The sequence below is a fragment of the Amblyomma maculatum genome, chromosome 8, assembly GCF_055883805.1.
Source record: "Amblyomma maculatum isolate TAMU_Amacu chromosome 8, ASM5588380v1, whole genome shotgun sequence".
NCBI lineage: Eukaryota > Metazoa > Arthropoda > Arachnida > Ixodida > Ixodidae > Amblyomma > Amblyomma maculatum.
Window position 1 is genome coordinate 106,316,385 of NC_139351.1, and position 22,041 is coordinate 106,338,425.

Here is a 22,041-nt window from a genome sequence, read left to right on the forward strand (position 1 = left end):
TTGTATTTTCTTTTGTTTTTTCTAACTCATTAAACTTCTCCTTTGAATGTCTGCACACAATTTGTAATTAGGGCGCAGTAATCTATTGATGCAGGACAAATTCTTCAATTTTTCAATTTCAATTCAATTTCATGGCATTTTCATTAGTTCCTAGGAAAAGGCTGGAGTACACATGTGCTGTATTGGTCTAATGATACACACTGCGCAGAAGGGAAAGTCCTGAAGGGGAGTTGTGAGGGGTACACCTTTTGGGTTTGATCCCAGCTGCGGCAGCTGCGTTTCGATGCGGGCAAAACTGAGGGCGCCCCCATATTGTGTGATGTCAGCGCACATTAACTTTCACGTTAGAAGAATTATGATGTTTACACAAGGTCTAGAATATGATCACATAAACAGTCGACACTCCTTGGCAGAGTTGCAAATGCGTCCCAGTTACAATGACTCAAAGTTTCAAAGAGCATGACAAGCAGTAAATAAATAATGAGTCGTTCCTTGAACTTTAGCTGTATTATTTCAGTTAAATGAGACCAAAAAAAAGACAATTATTACACAACAAAAAAAAGGGGGGGGAGGGGGGGGTGACACCAGAAACATGATGGTACATAAATTACTACCCCTCTAGATGCTTGGCAAATTAATAGACATTATTGGCCTTGCCAGGCTGCCGAGACTCACCTTGGCCAAGTCGAGGAGGTGCCAGGCAATGTCCCATGCCTGGACTGAACTCTGCATTGACATCAGGTACTCATTGGCTGCAGTGGAACCAGTACCTCCATTACAGTACAGCTCACGCACTGCCTGCAATGGATAAATGCAGAATTCATGAGCAAAATGAAAAGTTACACGCATGCATACAAGCATAAAAACATAGGCAGCTCTATACTTCCTACTTAAAGCTCTGATTTTGTTGGTTGTTTGTTTATTGGGTTTAGCGACCCAAACGACTCAGGCTATGAGAGGCGCCGTAGTGGAGGGCTCCGGAAATTTCAACTGCCTATGGATCCTTAATGTCCCAAACAACTCAGGCAATGAGAGACGTCGCAGTGGAGGGCTCCGGAAATTTCAACTGCCTAGGGATCCTTAATGTGCCAAACGACTAAGGCAATAAGGCGCTGTAGTGGAGGGCCCCGGAAATTTTGACTGGGGTTCTTTAACGTGCACTGAAATCGCACAACATGTGGCCATCTTCAATTCCGCTTGTATCAAAACACAGCTGCCGTGGCTGGGATTGAACCCGCATTCTCGGGATCAGCAATCGAGCGCCCTAACCACTGCGTCACTGCATCGGGGTCTGATTTTGTCTTCAAGGTACACAAACTCTCGTCTGATGGCAAAATGCAAATTTTCTCATTCCACTTCACAAAACAGTACCCTCAAGGGGACACCCATATTCACTCTTTGTAGCAATGATGTCTTTTTTGGCAGAAATTTGACAACAATAAATTTTGCAGTCAGAAATAACTCACTGCAACTATGCTTGAAGAAAGAGTTTAATAATAATGATATACCAAATGTGCAATTGGAGCTCCAAAGCTGCACACAATATGATAATGATGATTGACTTTAATGCGAGCAAACAGAATTCACACTTAACTAATAACCATTCCAGGCCAACCCCTACACTTTCAACTCCTGGTGCGGTCAAACCCTGCGCAAAATTCTTTCGTTTTCCAATCACAGTAAACCATACGTGCAAACCAAGGGTATCATGTTTAAGAAAGTGCCATTTCTAGCTGAAACAAGGCTCACGGCAGTTCACGAAACACAACAAGCAGCCAATGTTGTCCCTGTTGGCTCATCACATATCTCTAAATAATTATAAAAACTTCTGAATTATTCCACACAAGTATGTACCAGATAAAACCAGCAGTTGCAAGTTGTCACATGAATTTACTGCAATTGTATTACTAAACTTAATCATATGCCAAGCACACTAAAGAGGCATGCCAGATGCCAGAGAAGAAATATTAAGCAGTGCAATACAGAATGAGATACAAAGTGTGTAAATAAAAATGCTCCATCATGTCGCATGCATCTGTGGCTGCAAAAATGGCTCCCAATCAGGGGGTTCTCTCTAGAAACTCTCAAGGGATGGACATCTGTTGTCAAAAGAGGAGGGGCGTCAGAATGATAGGTACTGAACCAGAATATAAATTATGCAAGGATATAATTTCTTACTAAGAACGATATTAGATTTAAGAGAGTAGAACACCACTATTATGTTGTTCATAGGACCCATGAAAGAAAGATGCAAGTATGGGCTGGGAAAAATATAGCCAAGCACACTGAAAAGCGAAGCTGTAGTAGTCAATTCAACTAAAGCTAAGTTCCGCCTCCCAGCGCATGAAAAAAAAAATCAGATGTCTGTGTCTCCCACAGTTGTCACTCGTTGCCAGCTAGCAAACTTCTCTAAAATTTCTCGAAAACAACATTGTCAATTTAGGTGCCCTGTCGTCCAATCATGACACAATCCAGTGGTGGTTGATGGCACACAATGATTGTATGCACAGTATGCAATCCACCATTGAGAAATCCCTCGATTCGACAATGCAACTACAAGGTGACCCGAAAAGCTCAGGAAAAGTAGCAGAAATCATTAATTTGAGAAGTTGAGACATCAGTCCGATATGGTTTTCACAGAAATGGCGAAAAATTTTGTTGCCCCATTTGCCACTTAAGGGCGGCCCAGTAGCTCCACAGCCAAAAATATGGACCCAACTGAAAGGCCGAGCCGCCACACTTCAGTGGTAAATTTAACTATTCTGGTAATATAATCTTTTGCTATGAGAAAAACTTCAGTCGAAGTATGTTCTTTCATAGCCTCCTTTATACTCTCTGTGCCTGGCAACTCCACGCTCTGCGGCAGTCGTCGCTGCTCCTCCTGCATTGGAAAATTACGCCGCTGGCTGCCAAGAGATGGCGACAGTGACGTAGGGTCACCCTCGCCAGGCAAGTGCCAGGTGCACAGTATTGCAAAGCGGTGCGGATAGCCACGCGCTGTCGCTCTCTCGCTGTTTTGTGGACTGTTTTGCAGTGTGCAAGGTCATGCTTCTACTTTTATCGGCCTTCGGGTGCAGCAGGAATACAGCATTGCACCAACTGGTAAGTGCCAGCTTTGCTTTATCCTTCCAGCGATCGCTGCATAGTGTTCAGCTGCTTTGAGGCTTGTGAAAAATAGTGACAGCACCAAAATCTGTGTTTATTAACCGTCAACACAGCAATAATAATGTTAGACGTGCACGTGTGCTTTCTGGACTGAAATACTAATTGCTTCCCTGCCTAGCTCGTCTGCGTTGTGTGTTGGATGTGCTCCTATACAGATTTTTTTTTTCGCAGTATAAACTAATTACGAAATTTTGTGATAAAGTAGAAACATAAGCTTTACTTATTGTGAAGATGACTACATTAATGTGAGTTAAACCGAATCGGACAAAGCCTATAGTTTCCCTTGTCAACTAAATCGCTGTGTCCCTCTCTAGTATCGGAAACTGCAAAACTCGTACTCAGCAGCATTGAGGCCTGTGAAAAATAATGACAGCACCAGAAAATGTGTTTATTACGTGTCAGTAAGGTAATAAAAATATTAAATATGCACATGTATTTTCTGGACTATGGTGCTAACTTCCTTCCTGGTTAGCTCGTCTGTGTGGCATGTTGCATGTGCTCCAGCGCAGTATTTTTTGTTTCGCTAACTGCACAATTCTGTGATAAAATAAAAGCACACACTTTACCTATCGTAACGATTACTTTGGAGTGAGCGAAACAGAAAGATGCAACGCGTATATTTGTCTTCCTTATTTTTCAAGTTAAAAAAAAATTGTTTGTATGACGCACTGAATCATTGAAAGTACCAGCTGATACCGAAATTGTTCTCCTTACAGATCTCAATGGCATACTGCGATGCAGTTGTTCCAATCATCTGCAAATCAAGCTGGCTTCTGAAGTGCTTTATCAGTGACAAAAGTCACTGTGAACATATTGCCCTAAGGGTGGCAACCATTCATCACACCCCAATCTGGTACTCTTGTAGCACAACTGCTATTGTGCAATGTGTAAATAAATGCTGGTGCCTTTCTTCTTAAATTTTGTTTTGCCGCAGCGTAGACTAGCATTGTAATTTTTCTTCTGCCATTGGTGCTAGCACAGCAGTCGTGCAGTTTTTCGAGCCATGCGCAATTACTTGAAACTGCCTCACATAAAATGTCATAGCGTTGGTGTCATTGCCTAACAAATATCATGATCACTTGTTATGCTTAAAGGATGTTGGCCTTACAAGTAAATATGCTGAATATGCACAATTCATGCTTAGGGAGAGTTAACCCGCGAGCGGATAACAGCACTCGCGCCGACGTTCGTACCCGTGCGCCTCAACACCTACATCAGCGGCGCCCTCAGCGACCCCAAATTTACCAGACGGCGCCGCTGTATTGTTCGCGCGTCGCGTTGACAGGCACAGAGAGTATAAAGGAGGCTATGGTTCTATGTTTCTCATGATTTTGCTCGTGCGCTCACAGAACTAGCTACAGCAATTCCACATTAAAAAAAAAAAAAAAAAGAAAAAGAAAACATCCACACGACAGTGAGGAAGTCATGCTCTCCGAGCGCAGCTTAGGGCAGAGAAACTTCTGAAAAACAATATGGACGACAATGTCGCGTCCCTTGCATGGATGCGCACAACATTTTACAGTATGCCTCCAAAAACGGAAGCAAGCCGAGTGCTGCGGTGATGGGTGCAAGATTGGTGTAATCAATGTAATGAATTTTGTTTGAGGTAAATGAAAAATCTTTGAATTAACCTGGAGAAATTTTCTTCACACCCACAGTTTCAATAGTGCTGCCAAAAAGGAACTCTGTGGTATAGGCCACACTTGGGTGAGGAGCACTTCCACGAATGTACTGCACAGGATGAACAGTAATATGGGCAGCAATGGGTCAAGTATGCATAATCATCATTCTCTCTTTACCTCGGCGGATCACGTAATGTTGCGGTTATTTATAAGCTGGAATGCTGTACACTACGAGACACTGCATGGGATATCACCTGTTGGTCATTTCTTTTACCTTGCCATTGACCCATCTTACTGAACTAGTGTAGGGGAACCTCTACCACATCACCATTATTTGTCCCTCCCCTATAGCCACACTCGCAATGACTCTAAATAGCTCAACTCCTTGCTTACCATGAGAAAACGCCAACCTCAGGGTGGATGAGAATAAGAAATGTCCAACCACAATATTTTTTTCTTCATAGCACGTCCAATTGACAAAAGCTGAGAGAATCACATGAGCATTCACAATGTTTATTAAAATAAAAACTTTCAAGAGCACCGCAGAATCCTGAACTGGAGAAATGCGAAAGCTTAAGCGTTGCTGCTGCACATGCTACACCGTGCGCCCCTTGTGTAGCTTTCCCTAGTAATGCCACAGCATGTGCCACGCAGTGGAAAATTCTATTCCTTGGTGTGCATTAGTTGCAGTGCTCCTGCAAGTGAGGGATTGGACTGTACACTGTCGCTTCTGTTGCATGAATATCATAGCCAGGTGACACAGTTGTGCAACTTGACCGCCCGTGACCTTGATGTAATAACGTGAATGCTGCACAGTTGAGAATTGAATTAGCTAACAAAAAAAAGTAGTTAATCATTTCTTAATAAAATAATAAATCAATTGAATTAAATATTGCTGCTTCTCGTATGCTGCAGTTGTCTATGAGCTCAACAGCTGCAGTAATCAATTGCCTAATTATATTAATTAATTCACAAATTTTGTTTCCTATCTCGCCACAGTATATTTATGCACCAAGTAATCTATTTACACACTATTTACCAACACATTCACACAAGACATCACTTTGAATGGAGCATTCAAATTATTAGTTTGATTTAATTAACAAATTATAATTGGTCAACCTAACAACTACATATTACACACTTCTAATGTCATTCAACATTTTCCCATTCATCCAGATGGGGCGACATTTTCGGGTCGACAAGGTCTGCAGACACTTTTCGCTACAGGACATATTCATGTTATGCTTTCGCGTTATACGACAGAAAACAGAAAATAAGTGAAACGGAGAGGCGCCCATGTGCTGTACGATGTCAGCACACGTTAAAGATCCCAAAGGTGGTTGAAATTACTCCATAGCCCTCCACTACAACTCCTCTTTCTCTCTCTTTGTGCTTTCGCTCCCACCTTCCTCCCTTCCCTTATTGCGGCACGGGTGTCCACGAAACAAGTGTGACAGATACAGCGCCATTCCTTACCTGTGAAACAGTTATTATTATTATTATTAACTCTAGAATACGATTTTTAACAAGCATGCAAAGTTAAGCTCTTGATGCTAGACATTCTAATCAGTTAACAAAAAATTGCTCGAGCAAAGCATTTTGAGCTACTCTCCAGTGCAGCATTGAACTAGATCCCTGGCAGTCTTCGAGAAAACTTGATCCGTTACAATGTTGGTGCCATGGAAAGATTTACAACATGCCCAGTGCCTTCAAGGGCTCGCAAAAGAAGTGAATCAGTGTGGAAATGGGAAGAACGGCAGCTAAAAAGGGGACATGTCGATAGCCTGAGCTGAATGATGGATGGACATCATTTTTTCGAACAAAACTGTGGATTGTATCTGCAATATCAAACGTCAACGTTGCAGGATGACAAGAATTCCCTCTTGCTGAGCAGGTTGGTTGGTTGGTTGGTTCACAAGAAGGGAAAGGCGCAGTATCTGTCACACTTGCTCTGTGAACACCTGAACCGCGCCGTAAGGGAAGGGAGGAAGGTGGGAGTGAAAGTGGAAAGAGAGAAAGGGGAGCCATAGTGGAGGGCTACGGAGTAATTTCGACCACCTGGGGATCTGTAACATGCGCTGACATCGCACAGCGCACGGACGCCACTTCGTTTCGCCTCCATTGAAACGTAGCCACCGTGGTCGGGTTCGAACCTGGGAACTCCGACGCAGTAGTCTGGCGTTTTACTACTGCGCCACCCCGGCGGGGCTTGCCGAGCAGGATCACTGCAAAATGTGAACGTCAACTGGGGTGCCATGCTCCTCAAAATCACTCTTTGCTGGCAGGTTGTGGAAAGGTTTAAAAATACTCTCCTAAAGCTGGCAAAATCCAATCCCAAACACAGTACTGTTCTTTTGCAGCAACATGTTGGGTAGTATAACTTGAAGCGCCTGAAAGGATAAGCATGGATGCATGTACTAGGATAGAGGGAGCAGGCAAAGACGCCCTGCACTTCTTCTAGGAGGCTACAGAAACACCATTTTCACACGTTTTTTTCTCTCTCACGTGCCTGTTTCTAGAGTGAGAATTTTGATTCCACCATGACAGGTTACTGCAACCTGTTCGATTACACAATCATTTTGGTATTTGTTTTGATTTCAACAATGAAGATTGCATAATGAAGCTCAGACACGAATTGGCCTACCTCCCAGGGAGCGAGTTCATTTCAATTAGGAAGATGGCAAAAAAAGATGGGACAAGAAATATGTGGTTTTTTTTATCCATTCAAAGGGAGGAGAAGCGACACCACTGCCCAACAAGATCACACCACAAATTATGTTGTTAACACGCCTACAACAAGGCTACCTGGCTAGGGTCATTAGCTAATACAAGAATTTGAAGCTGAGGCATGATACACAGACCGCATTTACATGGGTCCCTGGTGTGATGATGGTGATCACGAGGTTGTGATGACGGTGAAGTGAAGTGCGGCTGCGTGCGGGGCGAGCCAGTGCACGCGAGTTCGTTTGAGGCAGGGGAACAGGAAGGACATTTCAGAGCGCAGCTGGGCGGTTCTCTTCACCGTTCTGGACCAGACAATGCTGTCGCTGTTCTCACGGGAAATTATTTTAGGTGAAGAAATTTAGCATAGTACCACCCACTTAAAGAGAGAGAGAGAAAAAAAAAAAACTCTTCTCGGAGGCATACGGATGTAAACAGTCACGCATTATACTACCAGAGCGCATGTGTCTGTCGTTCACGTGTCTCGTCTTACCTAGCGCTGTTTTACTCGATTAAACTACCAGTGCGCCTTCTTGGTCATCCTGGTCGTAGTCAACGTTTGGTGGTTTGGTACAAGGTCTGGCACCAAGGTATCCGAGGTATATTGTGTTCGATGGAAGCCTCCGCAGCAGCGTCTCAGATGAAAGTCGCGACACAAAGCAAGAACCACAGTGCTGCAGCTAACAAATACTTTTTTTACTTAGACGCAATTTCAGCATCTGAAATTGCAAGATAACCCTTGCAGTTACCATAATATTGGGCGAAGCTTATGCCTTGCGCAGTGCAAGAAAACGGGGTGGCGCAGTGGTTAGGGCGCTCGACTGTTCCCAAGAATGCGGAATCGAATACCAGCCTCGGCGGCCGCTTTTCGTTGGAGGTGTAAAGAAAGGCGTCCACGTGCTGTGCGATGTCAGTGCACGTTAAAGAACCCCTGGTGGTCGAAATTTCCGGAGTCCTCCACTACGGCGTCTCTCATGGCGAATCCCTTTGGGACGTTAAAACTAACAATTCTAAAATGAACTTACGGCTTCGACGGTTTCCACACTGTAGTGCATTGTGTGGTGCGAGTGCATTGGTTACAGCAGCACGTCTGAAAAAGGCCGCCTCACTCCAGTTGAAACCTTCCCTGAAACACGGGAATCTTGCAGGGAACCGAGACACGCTGAACGGGAGCTCAAAGCTACGTCAATGCCGTAACGGCGGCCCGACGAAACCAATACAGCAGGAACACGAGAACAGGCTAGACAAGGAAACGAGATCACCAGTTGATTTAGTCACTATCACGTTTTGTTCTTTGTCAATGAACGAGAACATCGCCCGCACAGAACCAACCGGTGTTCACGGTGGGCGCCACCATGACACCGACCAGGTGCGATCACAGCGACGTCAACGTAGTGGGGACGGCGATGGTAGAAACTACCGGTTCTGCAACCTAAGCAATAGAGCACAAGTCCTAGAACAATAATTTTTGTAGCTCAGAACAGAAAGTATACTTTCTAAAATTGAATTGTCATGGTGTACAAAATATGTGCACGTTTTCATTAAGTATCGCTAGCAACGACAGCGCTACTTGATTAAAATGCGGTGTTCTGTAACATGACGCCTTTTTTTTTCTGAAGCGTAAGCGTTGCCACACTAAACAATTATTTATTATCCTGGCACGTGTGACGCCGGTCGGTTCCGTTTTCGCTGGCGGCCGCCGCCGCGCGAGGCATACCCTCTCCGCCGCACGACGCGCGGAGCGTTTGTCCAACGCACTGCCAACTTCCCGCCGCCTCGAAAAGCGCACTGCCACAGCGAACCCGGGCTCGTCAAACGCGGCGTCCGTCCTAAGGACGAAGACGCCGATGATCGGGTGAGAGAGGGCTTCCCACTCTGTCGCGGTAGCGCCGAAAAAGAGGGAAGGTAGTGAAAAAACGAGGAGGTGGGGAGCATTGTTTCTGTGTCAAGCGGCGCGGCGTTAGCTCAGCTGGCTGAGGGTGTCATTGACCTTCCCAGTCGAGGCCAGTGCCCTCTGAATGGAAGCGGTACCGTTGCCCGCCCGGACCTGAGGAGCTCCGATCCGAATGTCGGGTAAGCGCTTCGGCTCTTTGTGAGGCACCGTTTGGTGGGCTCGCTCTCCTTAGGGCCTCGACGCCGTGCATGGGGGCAGCGCATATGCGGTGGCCGGTGAACATGGCGCTTTATACGGTGCAAATCACGCACGTCAGGCGTTTTGATTTCTGCTCTTTCGAGCGCGCGCGCACTTTCGCGCGATCGCTTAATGGTTTTATAACGCGCGTGCAACGATCGCGTACTAGCTGTTGCGCTGCGGAAAAATGCTGCGATCACTCGAGTGCAAGTTGGAAATATAACCAGACAGTCGTTAATCCGATTTTGCTCGTGCGGTCACATTCCTGGGCGCTGGTGCGCCTAATGAAATTATAGTAGGGACCGTGACGTTGTTAACATTTCGGATGAACCTATATACCCGGAATTAATTTTGCCGACATTCGGGTCTCTTTGTTTTTGTTTTTTCGTACGTTTTTTCTAGGTCAAATCGCCCTTGATGAGCGTCGACCACTGTTTCTTGACAAAATTGTCCTTGTGAATGCTGTAAATGTGCAAGTGATACACTTAAATATATTGAGCGCTATGCGATAAAACGTGGTTAAGTGTGTAAAGCAATAAAATTAATAATGAGGTTGTGAAGCTTTTTTGTTCACCTCATGTGAACCTCAATGTAAATATTTATCATTATTTGATTATGTTCACCATACATATTTTCCTACATGTATGCCTTAATTTATTCAGTTGGACCAGTGTATAGTGTGTAATATTAGCATATAAATGTAATGTGACCATCATATATATCAATAACGTAACTAGCACACATATTTCAAGCATATCGCCCAACTGCATGGTGAACTGACTGTGTTTTTCCACATGCTTGAGTACCTTAATTAGCTTATATAAATTCCGCTGGAACAGCTAGGTCATCTTTAATATATGAATGACATTAAAAGGCATGCTTCTACCTGATTAGGTCGATTCATTCGCAGTGGTTCTCCTGCGCATGAACATTTTTTTCTCCCTTTCTCTGATCATTTGTATTACTTGTGCAAGCGAACCGGCACCATTTGCTGAAAATGTAAATATGCTAGGTGCCAGCTTTCCTATGTGTTTCAGGTGCAGAATTAAATCAGTGCAATTTCATATGGCTTATTTCTGTCTTTTTCACATGAAACTTCATAGAAAAGATCCAATACAAAAATTGCTACCTGCATATTTTCTGTTTTTGTGAGCTGCCATATTCATCAGAGTGTAAGAAGCATCTATTAAATTTTATCACCATATTGGCAGTAAGCTACTGCTGCATGCATCACGTTCTTCCCTCTATTATCATTTTTTCATTGTTTCTTTTCTCAAGCATTTAATATTAGTGTGCGTATGTGCGCTCCATTCTGCAAGCGAAACAAATTTTACTCAATCTCCGAGCATTTATGTTGACACATATTAATACAGTTAAGAACAAAATTTTTGCTTCAGCGAAAGCAGTTCATCTCTTCTTGTGCTCCCTTCTTATCTTCAAGCCACACATTATGAAGACTACAAGGCGGCCCACAGAGTACATTGTCCTGGGGCCACCAATGCTGGGTAAGTGTGGATTAAGGCATCGCAACATTTATGCCTAGTAGTACTAGTTAGTGCCAGGCAGTGTGCTTGGCCATGCTGAAACCAAACGAAACACATTTCTACACAACAATGTAAACAAACAATACCAATACCAAAAGTGCACTCACTGCATGAACAACAATAAAAAAAAAAAACATCATTTTTATGCTCTTTAATCTAGATTTAGGGCAAGCTCTGTCTTATTTTCTTCACATATTTGATGCTACTAGTCAATATGCCTTTGAGTAGTTCAGTTGACGTTTCGTTTGCTTAAGAGGTTATACACATAATGCAAATCAAATTTATTGTTTAAGTGCAACCAACTGCACATTGCATGACTATTAAAACTATTTGAATGGTTTTCGTCTCTTACACATTTTAACCCCAGCAGACTGAAGTGATATCTCATAATTAATTGCGTAGTTGGAATTGACACTGCACGATAAATTCAATTATAAAATGGTTGGCCACCTTTTTTCACGCAACCTGCATGACTATCAAGTTTTATGGTATGCTGCGAATGGTTCCAAAGGTAAACTACACCATTAAAATTTGCCGTCTTGCTTTAAGGCAGGTACGCTCAAAGTGCGCAACACTTTCTCTTTCATCAACTAAAGGATATTTTTTATGCCAGAATCTTTACATAGAGGGTATTCATCTGGTACCACCCTGTTGTGACCCCCTGTATTAGCTTTTCGTTTATTAAACAAAACTTAGCTATATGTCACTTCACTAAAGCTTCCACAAGGAGCCTGTTTTTACAATAGCCTTTCTTGTTCTCTTCTGTACATTAGGAGGACATACTTTTAGGTGGACAGTACTGTCCTGTGTTATCACCTGCCTATTCCGTCTCTTCTTACAGTTTCTATTCTTCTTTACCTTACCCTGGGTGAACACAAGCATTGATAGCTTTAGCTACTATTCTAGAATGCAACAGCACTAACAGCAGCGCAGTGATCTACTTTGTTCTTAACTGCCTCTATTTTTTTTATTTTTATGGCAAATTACTTTTTAACTGGGCAATAGTGCACTTGAGAAAGCCAGAAAAAAAAATTAAATGCGTTAATAAAAGGTGGCATGACAAATAAAATGGCTGAGCTCTCAAAAATTTGACTTTACATATCAGTATAGCTTTGATTCCTTTTTGACAACTCTAACAGTTGCGAGGTATTTCAGCAAAGCAATCCAGTACTGAAATGCGTTATAATAAAACAGTCCTATTGTTTGTAAATGAGTTCTGAGACAGTAAAGGAACAGGAGGAACAGTAAAGTTGAAAAATTTTATTTGAATTATAGCAGTCAATATTTGTTTTCATTTTTTTTTTTCTTACAGAAACAATCACATAAATGCAGAGAGTAATCTTTCCTATTGCATAAATGCCTGTAGCCTAAAAGGAACTTCATTGCATATAATAGGCCTTTGTAAAACACTTACGCAAGTATGGAACAAAAGCTTTTTTCTTCACTACTAAAATTACTTTGTTAGGATGTTTCTATAACTATGAGCGGCTGAAAACTGGCTTTTGTTGCAACATCTGCGCAATTAATAAGATTGTTATCTGTGCCAAATTACGTAAACTTGCATGTGAAAGTTACCAAAATAGTATTAGTTACCACGTTGTCCTTCAGCAATGCAATGTTTAGTTTCAACAAACATTACTAACTTATTGCCACCTAAAATGCTTTCCCAGCTTTAACAAAGTACCAACTGGCCAATCAAAAGGTGTCAGATGAGTCTCTTTGTTTCTGCCCTCAGTGTATGGCAAACAATCAAATGAACATTCCACATTTTGGAAACTGGGGAGCTGAAATGCATTCTTTCAATTACACATGCAACCACAGACACTGTTGGTGGTACAGTTCCATATGAAGAAATGGAGGTACCCCAAAGGCGACATCTGCTATATTTTACTGTGCATTGTAGTTCTATCCCTAAGTCTGGAGGCATATGGGTATCACTTGAGGCCTTTAGGAATAAAATCTTGTTCTTGTTCTGTGCTCTAACCTGATCACACATTTCCCGAGGCTCAGTTTTCTATTCAAAATAACAGATGGCAAGGCAAGCATAGACTAATGCATAAATAACTCTAGGAGAGAACAGCTCAAGTACAACTTGTCTCTAGGGGTTGCCAAGGTGGTCTGTGATGGCTAGCACAACAGTGCTGCTACCTTGCCTAAGCTTGCACCTTGAAGTAAATCACTGAAGCACTGAGTGTACCCTGACATGACTTGTTTCGATTTCTGCTGGGAATCTACCTCTGATTGCGCATGCAGGGGTCGTCCCAGCACAGGCCCGGTCGCACCGTCGCTGGTGGATTACTTTCCGCAAGCGGCCGGCGACGGGCTGAAGGTTGTCTGGGAGCATGCGGTCAACAGCCGCCAGAGACTAGGGATGGCGCTACGTGGTCCCGGTATGGTGCTCGAGGGGGACGTCAGCATGGGTGCCAGCGGCCGCTATCCGGTGCCTGTCATGGCGCACTCGCCCATGGCGGCAGGTTTCGGGGGTAGCGGCGGAAATGGAGACCTCACACTGGACGAGTGGCTGCACGAACTGGCTCTGTGCGGCATGCCCAAAGGCCTAAAACTGGACTTCAAGTCCACAGAGGTCGTTGAGCCCGCCTGCCGTATACTGGCCCGCTACATCGACAAGGTGACCTGTGGGTTGTGTGCTCGTGAATGCCATCTCGCGCAGAGCCATGGAGAACAATGCCTGCTGTGCCCTACAAACAAGGGGGTCCCAATGTTATAATGCTGTTCTTGTGTCTTCCTCAAAAGCATCCTCAAGCAACTTGTAAAGTGGCAGTGGCTTTGCAGATATAACCGCTGCTAACTGATCAGGAAGAGAAAAGAAAATTCTTAGTGCATGAAAGTCGCTCCTAGCAGGGAATTGGCAAGTATGTTTCCCACCCCAGAATACACGAGATCAGGCTTGAAATGTTGGCACTCTCAGAGCACAGGTGGTGTAATGTTTTACCTCTTCAACCTGTCATCTGCTAGGCTGACTTCTTTACAAAAATATTGATAATAATGTCTTCTTTCTAGAGCGATGCCTAGGAGCATGGCGTGGACACACATTGCAAGTTGACAATTTGGTCTCTCCATTGCAGACGTCTGCTGCACTACATTCCACGAAGTTGTCCTAAGCAAGTATTGCAGGTTCAAGCACTTTAGTTGCAACATACTCCCCACTAGCACCCTGCAGCTACATACTTCGAAAGTGAAAACTTGGAGCAACCCTCGTCATCTGCTTACGAAAGCATTGCTGCCACTTTACTTGCAGTCACACAGTTGGTGTCTGTTGTTGATATACCAACAGGACAGGGTATTCCAGCCAGGCCAACACTGGCAAGAGATTGGCACGAGATTGGCAGCCAAGCTAACCAGCCTAGACACTGCATGTGGCTGCTGCCTACAGCATCTATCTCCCTGCTTATTTACGTGCAGTTGGAGAGGTTTTGCATTTTAGCTCCGTGTGCTTACGTTCCACACTGCACTAAAAGGAACACATACCCATAGACAACTATTTGCGCTTACAAGAAGTCGTGAAAATGGTAGGCACCAGCAGCAATGATAAATTCGATAAAGTGTACGCTCATATCCCTTTAAGAAAATTATTGGAGTGAATCCCTGGCCATTATGAGAGTATGGTGGGCAGGTATGCCAACACACAAATTACTGCAACTCCAGTAATATCTCGCTGCACTTCAGCTGTTAACTCATGCGTTTTCGGCTTGCACTTGTGACACTGGAGAAATATGACCAAAAGCTTTTCTTCTCTTAAACTTGTGTCATAAGTGCAGCTGGATAGAAGAGACTATCTATGCCATGGTGGCCATGAAAGTTTTTGGGAATGATAAAAAAAGATTAATTTTTTAGCATCCCAAACACTTAGCCACCAGGCAAAGGGTACACTGCGCAATTCTCTACATAACGTACACAATTTTACATTGAGGTGCTGCCTCACTGTTAGGCGCGGCATTAAGAAAAAGTATTTTCGCGAGTTCTGTGTATATTGAAAATTTCCCCAGTAACAATATACTTATGTACAGAACGTCTTTTGTGCTTTACTACGGGCCCCGCCGCGGTGGTACTGTGCCGGAGTATCTGGGTTCAATCCCTACTGTTGGTGGCTGCGTTTCAATGGAGGCAAAACGAAGTGAAATGGCGTCCATGTGCTGTGCGATATCAGTGCAGATTAAAGATCCCCAGGTAGTAAAAATTACTTCGTAGCCCTCCACTACAGCTCCCCTTTCTCTCTTTCCGATTTCACTCCTTTCCCTAATGGTGGGGTTCAGGTGTCCACAGAAACAAGTGTGACAGATACTATGTCTTTCCCTTCCTGTGAACCAATTATTTATTTATTTATTTATTTATTTATTTATTTATTGCTTTACCATGGTACTCGCCTGGAACAGTGCCAGCGCAGCGCAAGCCATAAGAAATGAATTTCCTACTGTTGTAGCAGCACGTTAGCCAGCCTTTGGTTTACGCTTAAACACAGTTGCAAGGGCCCGTGGTGCTCAACGCTGATGTGCTGCCGGGACCAGACTGTGCAGCTGTACCTCCCGTGGATGCCTGGACCTTCTTGACACTTTGCCGAACACGTTTTCCCCGCTCCATCATTTCCCTTGGCTGGACAACCCAAGAGGGCTCCTGTCTCAAGATGGGGTAGGTCTCTTGGCATGCTAATGCTCTGATATGCAATGTCTGCACATGCCTCTGTTGGGAGTAAAATCAAGATTTCTCTTTAAAGGCAAGCGCAAAAGGTCCATAGTGCGTCGATTCAGCTAAGATCTAAAGCAAACTGTATACACAGGTAGCCTCAGACTTTCAATCATGAATGTGCTGAAGCAAAAAAACTGCATTTTGTTTACTTTTCCATCTTTTCTCCATTGACGTTTGCAATTTTTTCTGAAACGGGACGATGTTGCCTCAGCTGCTGCTTAAAAACCATTTTAAAGGACACTTTTTAAAAGCAATTGTTCAAAAGCAGTTTTTAAACTTGTACGCATCTTTTATGCCATTATATCAACAGCAGTACTCAATGGTTTTGGAGCTTACTGGCAATATTATGTTCTCCCTGTTTCTTTTCCACATGTGCCACAAATTATTGGTGATTCTTCACTTATCACATATGCAGGGACAGATGCAGTACATTTTTGTTAAAATAGTAGAGAGGAATTTGCATGTGAGTCACTGTAGTGGCTCAGCAGTTGTAGTATTCAAGATCCAAACTGAAGGCTTTCAAACTTCGCCGCTGCGTTTCAGTCTGGATGAAGCGAGAAAGTGGACGTGTGCCATGTGATATCAGCACGCACTACAAAAAAACCCACGCCATTGAAATTAATCTGAAGCTCTTTACAGCAGCATCACATTAAAACCAATGCACACACCAAAGAGTGATGGCTCAGGAGGAAGCAATACTCACTTTCTCAACATATTAGTATTCGTCAGAAACAAAAGGCTCCTCTCTGTCACCTCTTTTCCAGGTATACACGGGAGATGGTCGAGAGCATGGGCGCTCTCGTTCGAGAGTACAACCTAGGTCAGCCCGTCAGCTTTCCAGTGTGGCTTCCACTCGCGCGCCGCTCATTGAGCGACTTGCAGCGGCTGTTGGCACAAGTGCCACGGTCCTCACTGACCGTGTTTGCGCGTCGCGGCGAGCCCTGGGCCGCCGCGTTGCCAGATCTCGCAGCACTGCGCTCGGCCTTCAGTCCCTCCCTCGTCTACTACGACCTGCCATATGATCTGCTCCAGGCCTTCCTGCCTCTCTGCTAGGTAAGTGAGCTCTGTAAAACAATTGGCCAATCACAGTTACACCACGGACTGTGTATTGTAAGAGTTTGTCTCATTTCCCATTTTGTTTTGTCGCAACACTAGCCGTGACAAAGGAAAAAGGAAGTAGGACAGCAGATTACCAATCACAGTGGGCCGTGCACTAATTTCTTCTTCATGGTTTTGATTATTTGGATATAAATATGCCATCATGCCAGCTTACTTGGAAGTAGAGGCACAATTACTCTCCATCAGCTCAGAAAACACATTTTGATCATAACTAGTAAAATGAAGTGGCATTGGTTTGTTTATGCAAATAAGCATGGTGCCATACACTGATGCCTCCGTAACTGGCAAGACACAGCCAATGACAACAGGACCAAAACAAAAACAAAGAAAACAAAACTAACTGTTACGAACTATGGCCCCAGCCGTGAAGAACAGTTTCATATGCACAGACGATTGCCCTCTTGAAATGAGTTGCACATGCAGCATATATTGACACTGGTGCTTCTTTTGGTGCATATCCAATAGCTAAATCCTTCTAACATATTGCCCATTCTTTTGTGACCTGTTCCACAAAATAATTTTGATACATATAGCTGCTTTAAAGAGGATGCCACTGTCTGCTGTTTGCTTACGACTACATGGCTGCATGTTTTACTTGAGATTATGCGATGCAGCCCGCCAGCAGTAAGCAATATATATACTAGTTAATTGCCAGTGCTAGACAGTAACATCCGCATTGGTCAGCTTAGTTCCGAATTCTGGTAAAACAGCATGGAAGGCATATTGCGCAGACAAGACCAACAACATATCTGGTCATCCATGTCCTCCTTTGCTCTGTTTTGCCAAGATTCATTGAAAAACAACTCACCAGAAATCACATCTTGCTGTCGTTTTGTGCAGGTAAAGTCTGCAAGACTCAAGAAGGAATAGCTCGCTTATTTTACAAAGCAATTTGATACATTTAGGCAAGCACATTCTATATGTTGTGCTTCACACATAGTAGCTGAGGGCAGTCAGCTTGGTCAGGTACCGTATGAAGCCAGAGTACCTTTCACCAACAGCTTGCACTTTTTTTGTTGCAAGACTTTTCTCAAGTAGCACAAACCGCCGGCCAATATTGGTATCGTGCTTGATAATACAATGGTCCTATGTAGGGCCAGTGTTACCAGTACAGTGCCGATATTGGCCCCACAGTTTATGCTGCCTTGCATTGCAGTCATTAAGACAGTGAATTCTAGAAACGAACAGCTATTTTGTGCATAGAGCATAGTCACATTTCTTCCACCTGCTAGAGCGATGCAAGCTGTGGCTATAGTCGATTCTCGGACAGAGAAATTTGAAGTATAAATTTTCCAAATCTTGCTCACGCATTCTGTCAGGTCACCACCTCTGGAGCTTACCACCCGAGTACTATCTGCTGTCATCTTTGGCCAACTATTAGAAGCTGGCAGTACCCTCAAAAGTGACACATCCACAGCCCGTACCTGTGACCATGAAGCAATCAAGGAACTTCTGTCACTACAGTGATCCTGATGACACTTTCCCACAACTCTACACTCAACTGTGGCACCAACTGCAAGACCACAGGGGTACATAGGAAGCATATAAGCATGACTGCAGCAGTCTCAAGGCAGCACCTTCTTTCATGGCCATTTTGATGAAGCTAGGACAAGGGCTGCCGGCATGCTGAAGGTGCTTACGCAATGGTGTCTTTACAACGAGCTTCATACCGTGTGCACTGCAATTTAGAAGAAAAAAAACTGAACTACTTGTTTTGCGCTGACTGTCCTGCTGCAGCTATGGTGCTAAGATGTTAGCAAAAGTAGTCTGCCTGTGTAGAGGCAATCATAAGAGTGTATTTTTTGTCTTGCAATTTTTATGCTTGCTCTCCCAGGGCGCTTTGAACGTGCAGCTATTCTTCCAGACCTGCGGCCCTCGGAGCTGTAGTAGCGAGCTTTTACTCGGTGCATGTGCATTATTCCTGTCATTATTGTACTGCTGTGCTGTGACTTAGCCAGAAGCCAAATCAGTAATGAAGATACATACTTGTACATGGCCCCAGGATGTAAAAAAGGTTTTCGGCGTGACTGGCAATTGTGCTGCAAATTAACCCCAGGCAGAATCAAGATACTCCCTCCAACACTTAACAGTAAATTTATTGGAAGCAACGTAAAACCTACACAGTAACTGGCTGATATTTCAAACATTTGATTAATCTATCCCCCCCCCCCCTTCTTATCCAAAATATGTCTGCACGTGTACGTGCTCAGGGAAAATAAACAACACAAAAACAAGCTTAAACACCGATCGCGGGAAGAAACAAGACAGCAGCAATCCCTCATCTGCCCACAGCACTCCTTCTCTAGATTACAAACCAAATTAGCTTGGTCAGCCATCCTTGCCACGACAGTAAGCTTCGCAATGCTTGGCACTGTTTCTTTCAAGAGCAGTCATACACTGTAACAGCTGTTCTTGTATAATAGTTATTGGGCACAACTTTTCAAACTGGCACAGCTAATGTCGAAACTTCTGGCTATTCTACAACACGACAGTACACCAGCAATGGCAGCATTAGTTAATGACACTAAAGCTCCCGGCAAACTTGGCGAGCAAGGCTTGCAGCTTTTACATGCTTGACGAGCAGCGCACCCATTGGGAACCTCATCCCGACATTTGCCTTCACAGTGGCCTTGTTTAAAAAGCCTAGCAAGGTGTCGTGGCCCTTGGGCTATGGCTTGGATTATGGCAGCAATTCTGGCAGGTGGCACAGGATTACAAGTGGCCTGCTTCTGATTTTGTGTCATCAGTGTACGACGGGAGCACGCAAGGATAGATGTGGTGTGTTTACGAGTGTAGTTGTTGAAGATGAGTTTACAAAGATGTGGTTGTTGAGAGATGTTAGTTTTCTAAGTGTGGTCCCAACACTGGGAAATAGATTGCACAGAGCTGTGACAATATCAAATAATGCAGTACACTTAGATTGGCGTCAGCAATGTAAAAAAAAAAAATTACTTGAAGGCGCCCTACTTCAGTCTCATCTGCTTTTACTTTAAACTTCTCTCAGTTCTCACCATCCCTTGATACCATATTTGTGAAGGCATTCTGCAAGCATAAAAGTCAAGGCATGGTATAGTATAGTTTACTATGCATTGAGAACATGGTACATGCTAAACTAGGCATGTCCCTGTAGCTTCCAATAATATGCTAGCAGTGCCAACAGGACTGAGGAGACTTCAAAGGAATGCAAAGAACAGTGTTCGCTATATGTGGTTCGGAGCACATTTAAGCCCCACAATCTTGTAGTTCCTTACCACGAAACACATTCTTTTTGTTAAAGAAAACACATCAGCTGAGTGGAATTGTCGATGCGCAACTTGGTTTAATATGGTGAAGGTAAAGGAGCCGTGAGAAAAGCACATTCTGTTCTCGGGAGAAGTTTAGAGTTAAGCTTATATCTTGTGTTGCCTATAAAAGGAAATCATGTAATGTTGTCAAAGCTCTGTGCTTTGGGATGCCTTATGAGAGAGCTAAGAGACTGTGAAAGCGTGCATGCTGTGAGGACTGTTTTGAAGCATTGTTGACTTGGAAAGTGCACGGGGGACCACAGAGATTGAGACTAGTTAGCAAGAGCAGTGTGTTATGGCACTGTGCATGCATGTGTGTGTGTATGTTAAATCATCATGTTTTGATGTTGTCCAGAGTACACTGAGCTACGCACTGTCAGTGTGCACGTTAGAGGACTGAATGGCTAGCCACTTTGTATAACACAAGACGCGGAGTGCCCTTTCTCAAGGTTTGGGATGTCATCAACTGAAAGAAAGCAGAAACGAGGCCCACGTGCTGAAAAGTGGGCTTTCCTTTACCAATTTACAATGGGGCAAGCCTGGTATGGTTACCGAAATACAGAGGGTCATAAAACTGACCTTTATATGAAATGAAATGTCAATCTATACCTCATTTGAATGCTTCATATCACTGCAGCCATCCCTATTCAGCTCTCGCTGCTCTTACTTATCTGAATACGAATTTTTGCAGTTTTCAAGATGCTTCAGCAGCACATAGAAGTGGATTACAATAAGATGTTTGTATTGGCCCGAAATGAAGCATTTCATCGTTCCAAGCATTCAGGTTTTTATATGGCTAACTTATTCTACAAAAGAAAAATTACGAACTGAATCCATTGCCATATTTTGAATACCCCTTTTGAGTAAATATGGGGCTCTTAAATTCATTTAAATGCGATAAGTTAAGGTCAAGTCAGTGGACCCTCGGAATGTGAGATGTGCAGGTAATAAATTAACAACGGTGCAAGAGCTTGCTATTACCATGAAAATGGTTGCTGTGGGGACATTGATATCTAGATGCAAGATACAATTATTAGCAGCCAATTATTTTTTTTCACAGTTTTCGTGTTCGTTGTTCATGTTCCATGTTCAATGAAAAGCATATAGATGTACAGAAATAAAAACAGCTGTACTAGCTTGACAAAAAAAGTTTTCCTGAAACCACTGAGGCAGGCGTTTCTTCCTGAAAAAATATTGCAGCTGAATAGACTTAATTTCACAAGAAAACTTGGCTTAACTACCTCAGTCATGTTTGAGCTCAAATTGAAAAATGAAGAGCTCTTTTTTTTTTTTTTAGCATCATTCCTGTTAGAACAATGGCTGCAGGTGCCTTTTCTTGAGCGCATCTCCACAAGGTGTGGATTAGAAAACCAAAACAAACTGCATTACACAGTGAAGAGATTCTGGGCTATAACATGGCAGAAAGCAAATAACTGGAGGCTCTCCAGATAAAAGGAATTTCATTGTATTTGTGCCTTCAAGTTTCCGGTTGCAGGAAAAGAAATTCCGGCATTAAGCTTGAAACCACTCGTGTACTGCAACCATCTTAAATAATCTCGCAGCATTAAGAAAGTAAGCTACTAAGCTTTTATTGAAAGTGTCCATGTCAGTTTGGACAGTTCTATGACTAACTACTGCATCTGTTTAACATTGGTTAAGCAATATGCAGTGAGACAGCTTGGCAATGGCCAAAATGTTTCTTTCGAGCCAGAAAAAAAAAATAAAATGCTGCTGTGATGAGAAATACA

The 22,041-nt window shown here is 43.5% G+C and overlaps 2 protein-coding genes across 3 annotated transcripts in view; one reads left to right on the forward strand and one right to left on the reverse strand.

The window, feature by feature from the left end:
* Positions 1-8,898, reverse strand: part of cdm (importin-13-like protein cdm) — a 49,961-nt gene extending 41,063 nt beyond the window's left edge. For both annotated transcript variants that reach the window (XM_084577134.1, XM_084577135.1), the window contains exons 1-2: positions 8,537-8,898; positions 676-798 (exon numbers count right to left, since the gene is read on the reverse strand). In XM_084577134.1, the coding sequence (XP_084433260.1) occupies positions 676-798; positions 8,537-8,584 (171 nt within the window). In that variant the 5' untranslated portion in view covers positions 8,585-8,898. The remainder of the gene's footprint in view (positions 1-675; positions 799-8,536) is intronic.
* Positions 8,899-9,301: 403 nt separating this feature from the next.
* Positions 9,302-22,019, forward strand: LOC146182128 (protein FAM151B-like). The gene is made up of 7 exons (XM_084577137.1): positions 9,302-9,366; positions 9,510-9,584; positions 11,084-11,147; positions 13,440-13,815; positions 15,667-15,833; positions 16,655-16,943; positions 18,329-22,019. The coding sequence occupies exons 2-6, from the start codon at positions 9,578-9,580 to the stop codon at positions 16,941-16,943; spliced, it is 903 nt and encodes a 300-aa protein (XP_084433263.1). The 5' UTR covers positions 9,302-9,366; positions 9,510-9,577; the 3' UTR covers positions 18,329-22,019.
* The last annotated feature ends 22 nt before the right edge of the window (positions 22,020-22,041 follow it).

Excerpts from the sequence above, each read along its gene's own strand:
- LOC146182128 (XM_084577137.1), top strand. Across the intron at positions 11,148-13,439 it reads CCTGGGGCCACCAATGCTGG|GGGTCGTCCCAGCACAGGCC; the intron begins GTAAGTGTGGAT and ends TTGCGCATGCAG. Across the intron at positions 15,834-16,654 it reads GGCTCCTGTCTCAAGATGGG|GTATACACGGGAGATGGTCG; the intron begins GTAGGTCTCTTG and ends CCTCTTTTCCAG.